The following is a 12,749-nucleotide window of genomic DNA, read 5'->3' on the forward strand; positions in this document are numbered from 1 at the left end:
AGTGGTGATTGAGAGGGTGAAGGCATCTACAAAGCTTCAGAAGAGTATGGTTTACGGGAGTGGTAGGGGATGTATGGATCTGGTTGGTTGAAAGAATGTGTAACAAATACTTTGAGAACATGAGGATTTGTATGTGGTATTTGTGGATCTAGAGAAAGCATTTGACAGGGTTGATAGAGATGCCTTCTGGAAGGTCTTAAAGAGTATATGGTATGGAAGTAACACTACTAGAAGAGTGCAAGTAGGCAGAGAGGAGGATGAGTTGTACCAAGTGAAGGTGGGTCTGCAGCAGGGTGTGTGATGTCATCATGGCTGCTTAATTTGTTTATGAATGGGATGGTGATTGAGTTAATGCAAGCATCTTGGAAGGAGGGGCAAGTATTTGGGATGTAGGGGTTGAGGGGCCTGTGAAGTGGGTCAGTTGTTGTTTGCTGATGACACACCACTAGTTGCAGATTCGAATGAGAAACTGCAGAAGTTGGTTTTTGAGTTTGAGAGTGTGTAAAGCAAGGAAGTTGAGAGTAAATGTAAGCAAGTGTGTGAAACAAGGAAGTTGAGAGGGAATGTGAACAAAAGCAAGGTTATTAAGTTTAGCAGGACAAAGGCAGAGGTTAACTGGGGGTGTAAGTTTGAATAGAGACACTTTGGAGGAAGTGGGGTGTTTTAGATACATAGGAGTGGACATGACACTGAATGGAACAGTGGAAGCAAAAGTGAGTCTTAGGTGGGTGAGGAAGCAAAGGTTCTGGGAGCAATGAGGAACATGAGGAAAGAGATGTTATCTGGAAGGGCAAAAATGGGTAAGTTTGAAGGCATGATACTCCCAACATTTTTGTATCAATATGATGCACAGGCTGTATAAATTTGGGCATATGAAGCAGCTAGGGGATACCATGGAAAGGTCTGTGGGGCCAGGATGTGGATTTAGGTGCATTACATGACAGCTAGAGGATGTATGTAAGTGAATAAGGCCTTTTATTTTCTCTTCTTGATGCTACCTCACTAACATGGGAAATGCCAAACAAGTATGAAAATAATACATCTTGTTAGGAGGGTTGATCAAATAATAAATGGTCAGGTAAGAGAGAGGTGTGGTAGTAAGTATGAGAGCTGAAGAGGATGTGCTGAAATGGTATGGACACATGGAGAAGATGAGTAAAGAAAGGATGACTATGATAGTATACATGTCAGAAATGGAAGGTTCAAGGAAAAGGAGGAAACCAAGAAAGAAGAAGGATAGGCCTGAGTATGCAGGAGGGTGTGAGGTGTACAAGTGATAGTGAATTGGAGTTATGTGGTGCACAGCATACTGAATGCTGTCAGTGGGCTTAAGCAGGGCATTTGAAGCAGTTGGGGAAAACACAAAAGGTTTATGGTGCCTAATTGTGGATAGGGTGTTCTGGTTTCGATGCAATTTGCATAAAAATAAGAATGGATGTGAGTAAATGAGGCCATTTCTTCATCTGTTCCTGGCACTACCTCTCCAGACTCACACAAGTCACACTTTTCCACCAATGCTCTGGACATCATCCATCACAGTAACACTACTAACACTGTTTCAACATATCTCATAAAAGTTCATACCCACAATGAAACCACCATAAAGAACACTTTCTACTCATTTGCCCTGTACATTCTGCACATAAATGCAAACACATCACAATATTTTATGGCTTGTGTCCCAACCAGGGGATGTGGCCAACTTCCTGAGTGCTGCATAGCCTCATAAGGATAGAAGGGACTACTGGGGCAGGAAATAAGTATATCTGTGTGTGTTTTTCATGCTTGATTGCCCTTTCCCACATCATTGATGAAGAAAAGCCACATCTGCCTCACATCCATTCTCTAGCTGTCATGTGTAATGCACCCCAGACACTTCACATGCTCTGGTTCAGTCATTTGACATGTCGACCCCAATATACCACATTGTTCCAATTCACTCTATCCTATGCATGATATCTTTATATATTTATTTTATTTATTTTGCTTTGTCACTGTCTCCCGGGTTTGCGAGGTAGCACAAGGAAACAGACGAAAGAAATGGCCCAACCCACCCCCATACACATGTATATACATACATGTCCCCACACGCAAATATACATACCCATACATCTCAATGTACACATATATATACACACACAGACATCTTTATATATACTAGTATTGCTTTGGTGTATCACACATGAGAGCATAAACACTTGAATGAAGCTTGTGCTTTGTTCCTGCCAAATCATTTGATTCTGAAACACACCATTTACATCAATTCTCTTACAAACCAAACTGCTTAAATTCAGATTTGTGTAAAGGAAACCCATTTAAAGCATAATAAACTTTTTGGCAAAAAAGTCAGATTCAACAAACTGAATGACTTGCTTCACCAAATTGGAGCATAACTCTTTCAATCTATTATTTCTATTCACTGAGAGTTGCATATTTGCTTTCCTTCTTTATTTCTGGTTTTAGTTATTCTGACTGTAATGAATCAGGTTAACATGCTATTGTATTTAGAAGCTTACTGAATTTTAAATCAAATTACTTTTTATCTCGTTAAATTTATGCTTTTCTAATGTCTCATGGCAAATTCTGTAAGACCCTGAAGTAGAATACACTACCGGTATTTAGAGCTAACTAAATTTTCATGACTACAGTGAATTCAGTAATGTATTACATATGGATTAAGTAAACATTCTGTAGAAAGGAATAAGAAATATAAATTATATACTTTTTAATATGGATTCTATACATTCAATATTTTTCATAAAATAATAGGGAATATTTGATGATTAATGTGGAGTACAATAATATACTAACCTCTCTCCATGTTCAAAATAGGTATCATTGTCAGAATTATTACTACTGAAGGAGAGTGTTGCACCACTTTCAGATTTAGCTTCCTTTCCCTTGGTTATTCCCATTAAAATGTGCTCTCGGTCCTCAACATGAGAAAATTCAGCTTGACGTCGAAAACGAATACCTGGTGTTTGGGTCAGGCTATTGAAGTTACCAGCATTCCGACAATCTGTGAAGAACAGTTACTTTTAGTTGAAAGTAAACAGGTTAGTGATTTAGGCCTTAAGGTAAATATCGCAATGACTTAAAGTGTAAGAGGGGTACTAGTATAGGCAAGTGTGGTTTTGTGCAATAAAGTGTTCAAACTAGATTCTTCTTGCAACAAGGATTGTTGACAAGTGCCAATGTTTCAAAAATACAAATACTTCATCATGAATTTATCTAAAAATAATTTGCAGTTGTAAAAAAAGAATGATACAGTGCTGGCGGCTGATTCATGTAAGAAACTGCAGAAGCTGGTGACTGAGTTTGGTAAAGTGTGTGAAAGAAGAAAGTTGAGAGTGAGTGTGAATGGGAGCAAGGTTGTTGGGTACAGTAGGGTTGAGGGTCAAGTCAGTTGGGAGGTAAGTTTGAATGGAGAAAAACTGGAGGAGGTGCAGTGTTTTGGATATCTGGGAGTGGATCTGGCAGCGGATGGAACCATGGAAGCGGAAGTGAATCATAGGGTGGGGGAGGGGGCGAAAATTCTGGGAGCATTGAAGAATGTTTGGAAGTCGAGAACATTATCTCGGAAAGCAAAAATGGGTATGTTTGAAGGAATAGTGGTTCCAACAATGTTGTATGGTTGCGAGGCATGGGCTATGGATAGAGTTGTGCGCAGGAGGGTGGATGTGCTGGAAATGAGATGTTTGAGGACAATATGTGGTATGAGGTGGTTTGATCGAGCAAGTAATGTAAGGGTAAGAGAGATGTGAGGAAATAAAAAGAGTGTAGTTGAGAGAGCAGAAGAGGGTGTTTTGAAATGGTTTGGTCACATGGAGAGAATGAGTTTGGAAAGATTGACCAAGAGGATATATGTGTCAGAGGTGGAGGGAACGAGGAGAAGTGGGAGACCAAATTTTAGGTGGAAAGATGGAGTGAAAAAGATTTCGAGTGATCGGGGCCTGAACATGCAGGAGGGTGAAAGGCGTGCAAGGAATAGAGTGAATTGGAACGATGTGGTATACTGGGGTCGACGTGCTGCCAGTGGATTGAACCAGGGCATGTGAAGCGTCTGGGGTAAACCATGGAAAGTTGTGTGGGGCCTGGATGTGGAAAGGGAGCTGTGGTTTCGGTGCATTATTACATGACAGCTAGAGACTGAGTGTGAACAAATGGGGCCTTTGGTGTCTTTTCCTAGCGCTACCTCGCACACATGAGCGGGAGGGGGATGTTATTCCATGTGTGGCGGGGTGGCGATGGGAACAAATAAAGGCAGACTATGAATTATGTACATGTGTATATATGTATATGTCTGTGTATATATATGTGTACATTGAGATGTAAGGTATGTATATTTGCACGTGTGGACATGTATGTATATACATGTGTATGTGGGCGGGTTGGGCCATTCTCTCGTCTGTTTCCTTGCGCTACCTCGCTAACGCGGGAGACAGCGACAAAGCAAAATAAATAAATATAAATAAAAAAAGAAAAATTTTGCCCATAATGAAAGCCAGGTAATATCCATGATCTATATTACATAGTCTTTAATATGAGTTACTTGCCCTTAGCACCTTAATTACTCTCATCTCTTTATCATAAGACCAGCCTTTACAATATCCAGTGAGATAGTCACACAGTGCTGATGTTGCCCCAGTCATGCTGACTACTGTGTCTGCTTTCTGTTGGCATCCACTGAGTAAAATTGCCTCTTGTAAAATTTAACACTTATGCCCATGTTTACCAGTCAACACTGTGCCTGAGCATCAAGTAAGTACGTCTATGACAAGTGAACCTGCCAAGATTGTAAGAAAGACCTTTAATGTGGACAAAAAGGTTATAATAGAATACTGGACAAACTTGAGCATGGCTCTGGCACTTCAGCTTTTGCTCGCCATCATGAGGTTAATGATAGCAACATCTATATATCAAGCTGAAAAGTCAATCAAACAGGAAAGCCTTTTCTTGGCAAACTGTTTTGACAGTGACAATGCATATCAGGCTGTCTGTATGACAAAACCCTGAAATATGCTAAAATCAGCTGAAATTGATAGTAGCTGAAATATACTAGAATATCACTGCATGCCTTCCAAATTGCCTAAGTTTTGTTTTCATGAGCTAGTATGATAAAATTTAATATAAATCTGAAAAAAAATTATTTGAAACCAGTCAAAATAAAAGAGAATTTGTCAAAGTGCCCTCACCAGATCAGTCTCCCAAACGTTTAATACAAATCTTAAACAGCAGAAAGTTGAGAAACTTTTTCTTTATTATAAAAGAACATCACTAAAGAACAGCTGTCATGAAACAAATGATATATAAGCAAGTTATATAAGCCTTAATTTAATACAAGGAAATTGAAAAATAAAATTAGGCAGTAGCATATCAGTAACCACTACAAACAGTATGTCACCCCAGGCAGAGGTGGCACCTCATTTATATAGTATTTTGGCGCACTTGCTTTTCATATTAAATGAAAGAAACTCCACCTTGATTCACATATCTGCATCACTTTTAAAGGATCCTGAACCATCCTTGTTATTACTATAAGAACAAGTGATTTGATATAAAACATCAACCCAGCCCAGTTTTTAATATGACTCATTGAGTAATAAATTGATGACTGATACCTTCTCATTGATTTATTCAATTTACAAAGTATATTTTCATCCCTTTACCCAAAGATAGAAATAATTATCTAACTGTTTAGAGGATGTGTGGATCAATTGTTTGCCTTTAAGAATGTGAGAAATACTAAGAAAAACAGTTGGAATTGTATGTGGCATTTAAAGATCTGGAGAAAGTATTTGACATGGTTGACAGAGATGCGTCATGGAAGTTCTCAATGATTTATGGTGTGGGAGGAAAGCTACTAGAAGCAGCTTGAAGGTTTTATCAAGGCATGTGTACAATTAGGAAGAGAGGAGAGTAAAGAGGAGAGTAAGTGGTTCCAAGTGAAGGTCAGTTTTTGTGACAGGGGTGTATAATGTTAACATGGTTGTTTGATTTGTTTATGGATGGGTGGAGAGGGAGGTAAAGCAAGTCTTAGAAAGAAGGGTGAGTATACTATCTGTAAGAAAAGAGAGGACCTGGAGAGAGCCAGTTGTTGTTTACAAATGATACAGCACTGATGGCAGATTCAAGTGAGAAACTGCATAAGTTGTTTGCAAAAGGAGGAAGTTAAGAGAAAATGTGAATAAAGGCAAGGTTAATAGGTTTAGCAGGGTTGAGAGACAGGTTAGTTGGGGTGTGATGTTGAATGGAGAAAAATTGGAGGAACCAAATTGTTTAGGTACCTGAGAGTAAACATGGCAGTGAATGGAACCATGGGAGTGGAAGGGAATCATGAGGAGGTGGGGGCAAAGGATCTGGGACCATTGAGTACTGGGTGGAAAGACAACTATCAGGGAGTGCAAAAATGGGTATGTTTGAAGGTATAGGAGTCCCAACAATATTATATGGATGTGAGGCACGGTCTGTCAATAAGAATGCATGGATGAAGGTGGACGTGTTGAAAATAAAATGTTTACATGACATTTGGTGTGAGGTGCTTTGATCGAGTAAGTAATAAAAGGGTAATAGAGTCACTTCCAACAGCTATCTAGATGAAATTTATGTACTTATCATTCTCATGTACTTCATTTGTCATTCATGGTGTATTGTACCACTTGTGTATACAGTATTAACCAAGTTGCATTTATGGTGTCAGTTTCTCATTTCCATGAAATTTTTTATTTTTCCACTTTCAAGCACTTCAGGCTTCTTAGATTGTTAATTTTTAAGTTCATCATGAATACAAATTCATGCATATTCATTTTGCACTTATGGAAAGAGAAAAATGTAGTTCATCAAGAAAGCCATCATTTATCATGCCTTTATCTCCCAATAATAGTCATATTCATAAAACGGCAGGGGACTTTATTTTTCCCTGGTTAACTTATAGCTTGTTTTTTGTTTTTTTTATTAATTCTTTGTGTTCTTCTATTTCATTACAAGTTTCTAAATTTACATTATTACTTCACTATCGAATTCACTGTGCATTAGACATCACTCTGGTGAAGATCACCAAGGCAAAAAATTTATTTCTTTCTTTGAACAAAACTTAGGCAATTTTAGTGGCATGCACTTGATTTCAGCATATTTCAGGGTTTATCACACCCAACCAACCGACGTCTGCAAAGTCTGAGTCGGTTCAGGAATGGAATATGCAGTGTAGCTTCCAGTTATCATAGACATTTTCATTGTTTACACGATGTATATCTGCATATCATTTTCCAGTGTTACATACAATTTTGAGAATTATTTTGTGTAAATTTGGCCTTTAGTCCCAACCCTTTAGATAAAGAGCATTTTTGTGTTTTCACCACAGTTCTCTTGAGTTATTTCTTGATTAACACATACACTCATAATGAATTATATAGAATCTAATATTAAGAAAAACAGTTTAGAACATTAACAGTTCATGGAAGCAAGTGATCACCTCACAGGTCAACGTATACATATCTTTTACTTAGTATATGATATGCTTCAATTTATTTTTTTTTTTATTTTTTCTCCTCCATTTCACTGAGTGTATGTTCTTAAGTAATGCATGGACTGATGGTTAACTACATATTCAGAAAAAATGTTGGAAAAACATTACCTTGCACCTGCACTCATAATTGTTAGTGTTCAAAACTTTGGTCTTTCCCATGGTGAATAGTACAGTAGATTGTATTTTTAATATATTTTTCCACAGAATTCTCTTTAATGCTCTAGAAATAAGATACATATTAAGGAAAAATTATAGAAATGTGGATGATGCAGTAGAACATTTGCAGTTCAAAATATTCATTCTTTTTGGTGAATGATACATTGAACTGTATTTTTTTCAGATATGTTTTTCTTTCTAGGTCTCTTCAGTAAGTTCTTACCTAATGCTTGTATTAGTATTCATCTATACATTTGCTGAAGCAGGGGGTAGCGACGTTATTTCCTGTGTGGTGGGGTAGCGACTGGAATGGATGAAGGCAAGCAAGTACAAATATGTACATGTGTATGTATGTATATGTCTATATATGTGTATGCATATGATGATATGTATATGTGCATGTATGGGCATTTATGTATATATATATATATATATGTATATATATATATATATATATATATATATATATATATATATATATATATATGTGTGTGTGTGTGTGTGTGTATATGAGTGGATGGACCATTCTGAATCTGTTTCCTGGTGCTATCTCGCTGATGCAGGAAACAGTGATTAAGTATAATATAATAGTAATAATTCATAAAAAATATAATGAAAATACCTTGCTTAGCTTGTCCCAGAAATGTGTGTTTTTGATATTGTTTTTATTCCCACACAACCATTCTCTTGCAGTCAAGTGTAATGCACCAAAACCACATCTCCCTATCCACATCCAGGCCCCGCAGATCTTTCCATGGTTTACCCCTGATGTTTCACATGCCCAGGTTCAGTCCATTGACAGCATGTCAACCCCTGTATACCATATCATTCCGATTCATTGTATTCCTTGCACACCTCTCACCCTCCTGTATGTTCAGGCCCTGATCACTCAAGATCTTTTTCACTTCCTGTGGGGTGGGGTAGCTCCAGAATGGATGAAGGCAAGCTGTTTCCTGTAGGGCAGGGTGGCAACCAAGAACGGATGAATGCAAGCAAGTATGAATATGCACACATGTGTATGTGTGTATATATATGTGTAAATATTGATATGTATATGTATATGTGATTGGTTCTCAGTGAATGTAGGTTTGCGGCAGGCGTGCGTGATGTCTCCATGGTTGTTTAATTTGTTTATGGATGGGGATGTGAGGGAGGTGAATGCAAGAGTTTTGGAAAGAGGGGCAAGTATGAAGTCTGTTGGGGATGAGAGAGCTTGGGAAGTGAGTCAGTTGTTGTTCGCTGATGATACAGCGCTGGTGGCTGATTCATGTGAGAAACTGCAGAAGCTGGTGACTGAGTTTGGTAAAGTGTGTGAAAGAAGAAAGTTAAGAGTAAATGTGAATAAGAGCAAGGTTATTAGGTACAGTAGGGTTGAGGATCAAGTCAATTGGGAGGTGAGTTTGAATGGAGAAAAACTGGAGGAAGTGAAGTGTTTTAGATATCTGGGAGTGGATCTGGCAGCGGATGGAACCATTGAAGCGGAAGTGGATCGTAGGGTGGGGGAGGGGGCGAAAATTCTGGGAGCCTTGAAGAATGTGTGGAAGTCGAGAACATTATCTCGGAAAGCAAAAATGGGTATGTTTGAAGGAATAGTGGTTCCAACAATGTTGTATGGTTGCGAGGCGTGGGCTATGGATAGAGTTGTGCGCAGGAGGATGGATGTGCTGGAAATGAGATGTTTGAGGACAATGTGTGGTGTGAGGTGGTTTGATCGAGTAAGTAACGTAAGGGTAAGAGAGATGTGTGGAAATAAAAAGAGCGTGGTTGAGAGAGCAGAAGAGGGTGTTTTGAAATGGTTTGGGCACATGGAGAGAATGAGTGAGGAAAGATTGACCAAGAGGATATATGTGTTGGAGGCGGAGGGAACAAGGAGAAGAGGGAGACCAAATTGGGGGTGGAAAGATGGAGTGAAAAAGATTTTGTGTGATCGGGGCCTGAACATGCAGGAGGGTGAAAGGAGGGCAAGGAATAGAGTGAATTGGAGCGATGTGGTATACCGGGGTTGACGTGCTGTCAGTGGATTGAATCAAGGCATGTGAAGCGTCTGGGGTAAACCATGGAAAGCTGTGTAGGTATGTATATTTGCGTGTGTTGACATATGTATATACATGTGTATGGGGGTGGGTTGGGCCATTTCTTTCGTCTGTTTCCTTGCGCTACCTCGCAAACGCGGGAGACAGCGACAAAGCAAAAAAAAATATATATATATATATATATATATATATATATATATATATATATATATGTATGTATGTATGTATACAAGTGGATGGGTCTTCATCTGTTTCTTGGCACTAACTCGCTGCATTGGAAATGGTGATCAAGTATAATAAATGAATAATACTCCCTTGACAGTTTAGTACCTTTTATCAACTTTTCCGTTGAAGTTGAAAATAATGGTTTAGATTGCATGATCCATAGGGATGGAAACATTAAGTTTAACATATACAGAAACCCTACTAATGTTTGCTCACAGATCCATTATTATCCAGTTCAACATGACAGAGTTAAATTATCATCATTCCAGTCTATGCAGACTGATGATGATTTTGAGAAGATACATTCAATTGGATCCAATTTAAAGTATCCTAGATCTTTCATTCATAAATCCCTAAATTGGCAAAGAAATCATTGTACGGAGTTAAACCCAAACCTCCCCTTGACACCAAGAATCTAAGTTCTCCACATTACTTCCCAGGTTGTTTAAATCCTTTCATGTAAATATTGCCTTCAGCAACAACAATACAATAAAGAATATCTTAATCAAGAATTCACTAGAAAGTTCTGAGGGATGGCTGCATGTATAGAGTACCATGTAAAAATTTTGATGTTTTATGTTGGGCAGACTAGTGAGGATCTTCATGTTAGCCTTAAGCAACATAAATATGGTAGATGAACAGGACAAGAACCAAATGCCTTGTCTAATCATGTTAAAAATTATACCAACTCAGTTATGATCCCTGTATTGACTGGAGTTATGCCAACTCATTTATTAACTATAACTTTTTTACCATGAGATATATCACTGAATCTTCTGTTATTAAATACACAAAGAATTGTAATATTAATATTAGTGAAGGTCAGTATAAATTGGATAGCTTTATTGTAGATATAATTGGTAAACAGTTCCCTTTTGTGTCCACATAATAAAAATTCTATGATATGCATGTTCCTAGACTCGAACGAACCAACTCGATCTTCACCATTCGGGTAACACTTGTTTACCGATGGCGTCCTAGCTGCTTCTCTTCCTTGTATATTAACTGACTGATCTACCTCTCTTGTACCTCCCCTGATAATGCATGCGATCATTTCATAAAAGTGCACTTGGGAACTTATCATGTTTCATTTACCATTGGATTTATCAGTACTTATAAGATCATGCACACTTTGTGATTTCTTGCAACATATATGAAGGGGGTAATGGCACTTCAGTAGGAATTCAAATAATTTTGTGTTTTGAAACTTTACAGTAGAATACATGTTTCATGGAAGAAATCCACCTCATTAGGTATAAACTTTTCTCAGAGTTTCAGTTCCCAACCCAAGCACACAGACTTACACACCCTCTTCTGCTATGCCTGAGAAGAAACTGTCCTGGCCAGTAAAGGGGAAGTGTGGGTGCCTTGTGCTTAAGGTTTATATTATATGGGTATGTTTGAAGGAATAGTGGTTCCAACAATGTTGTATGGTTGCGAGGCGTGGGCTATGGATAGAGTTGTGCGCAGGAGGGTGGATGTGCTGGAAATGAGATGTTTGAGGACAATATGTGGTGTGAGGTGGTTTGATCGAGTAAGTAATGTAAGGGTAAGAGAGATGTGTGGAAATAAAAAGAGCGTGGTTGAGAGAGCAGAAGAGGGTGTTTTGAAATGGTTTGGTCACATGGAGAGAACGAGTGAGGAAAGATTGACCAAGAGGATATATGTGACAGAGGTGGAGGGAATGAGGAGAAGTGGGAGACCAAATTGGAGGTGGAAAGATGGAGTGAAAAAGATTTTGAGTGATCGGGGCCCGAACATGCAGGAGGGTGAAAGGCGTACAAGGAATAGAGTGAATTGGAGCGATGTGGTATACCAGGGTCGACGTGCTGTCAATGGATTGAACCAGGGTTTGTGAAGCGTCTGGGGTAAACCATGGAAAGAGTGTGGGGCCTGGATGTGGAAAGGGAGCTGTGGTTTCGGTGCATTATTACATGACAGCTAGAGACTGAGTGTGAACGAATGGGGCCTTTGGTGTCTTTTCCTAGCGCTACCTCGCACACATGAGGGGGGAGGGGGTTGTTATTCCATGTGTGGCGAGGTGGCGATGGGAACAAATAAAGGCAGACAGTATGAATTATGTACATGTGTATATATGTATATGTCTGTGTGTGTATATATATGTGTACATTGAGATGTATAGGTATGTATATTTGCATGTGTGGACGTGTATGTATATACATGTGTATGTGGGCGGGTTGGGCCATTCTTTTGTCTGTTTCCTTGCGCTACCTCGCTAACGCGGGAGACAGCGACAAAGCAAAATAAATAAATAAAATATATATATATATATATATATATATATATATATATATATATATATATATTAAAAAAGGGGGTGACTGTATTGTTGACTGGTTGGTAAGGTTATTTAATGTATGTATGACTCATGGTGAGGTGCCTGAGGATTGGCGGAATGCGTGCATAGTGCCATTGTACAAAGGCAAAGGGGATAAGAGTGAGTGCTCAAATTACAGAGGTATAAGTTTGTTGAGTATTCCTGGTAAATTATATGGGAGGGTATTGATTGAGAGGGTGAAGGCATGTACAGAGCATCAGATTGGGGAAGAGCAGTGTGGTTTCAGAAGTGGTAGAGGATGTGTGAATCAGGTGTTTGCTTTGAAGAATGTATGTGAGAAATACTTAGAAAAGCAAATGGATTTGTATGTAGCATTTATGGATCTGGAGAAGGCATATGATAAGAGTTGATAGAGATTCTCTGTGGAAGGTATTAAGAATATATGGTGTGGGAGGCAAGTTGTTAGAAGCAGTGAAAAGTTTTTATCGAGGATGTAAGGCATGTGTACATG

At 38.6% G+C, this 12,749-nt stretch overlaps 1 protein-coding gene and 1 long non-coding RNA gene across 6 annotated transcripts in view; one reads left to right on the forward strand and one right to left on the reverse strand.

Moving 5' to 3' along the window:
- The window catches only part of LOC139752721 (uncharacterized), a 50,895-nt gene that overhangs the window by 16,716 nt on the left and 21,430 nt on the right, over positions 1-12,749 (forward strand). The window contains exon 3 of one of the 3 annotated variants that reach the window (XR_011713565.1): positions 2,885-3,056. The exons of the other annotated variants lie outside the window; for them this stretch is intronic. This is a non-coding gene — a long non-coding RNA (uncharacterized lncRNA). The remainder of the gene's footprint in view (positions 1-2,884; positions 3,057-12,749) is intronic. 3 annotated transcript variants of the gene reach the window in all.
- The window catches only part of Pxn (Peroxidasin), a 314,522-nt gene that overhangs the window by 9,490 nt on the left and 292,283 nt on the right, over positions 1-12,749 (reverse strand). For 2 of the 3 annotated variants that reach the window (XM_071668549.1, XM_071668548.1), the window contains exon 28: positions 2,812-3,019. In XM_071668549.1, coding sequence (XP_071524650.1) covers positions 2,812-3,019 — 208 coding nt within the window. Of the gene's footprint in view, positions 1-2,811; positions 3,020-12,749 lie in introns of those variants that run through there. The other variant, XR_011713564.1, reaches the window with a different exon arrangement.

Source organism: Panulirus ornatus, chromosome 13, assembly GCF_036320965.1.
Source record: "Panulirus ornatus isolate Po-2019 chromosome 13, ASM3632096v1, whole genome shotgun sequence".
Taxonomy (NCBI): domain Eukaryota; kingdom Metazoa; phylum Arthropoda; class Malacostraca; order Decapoda; family Palinuridae; genus Panulirus; species Panulirus ornatus.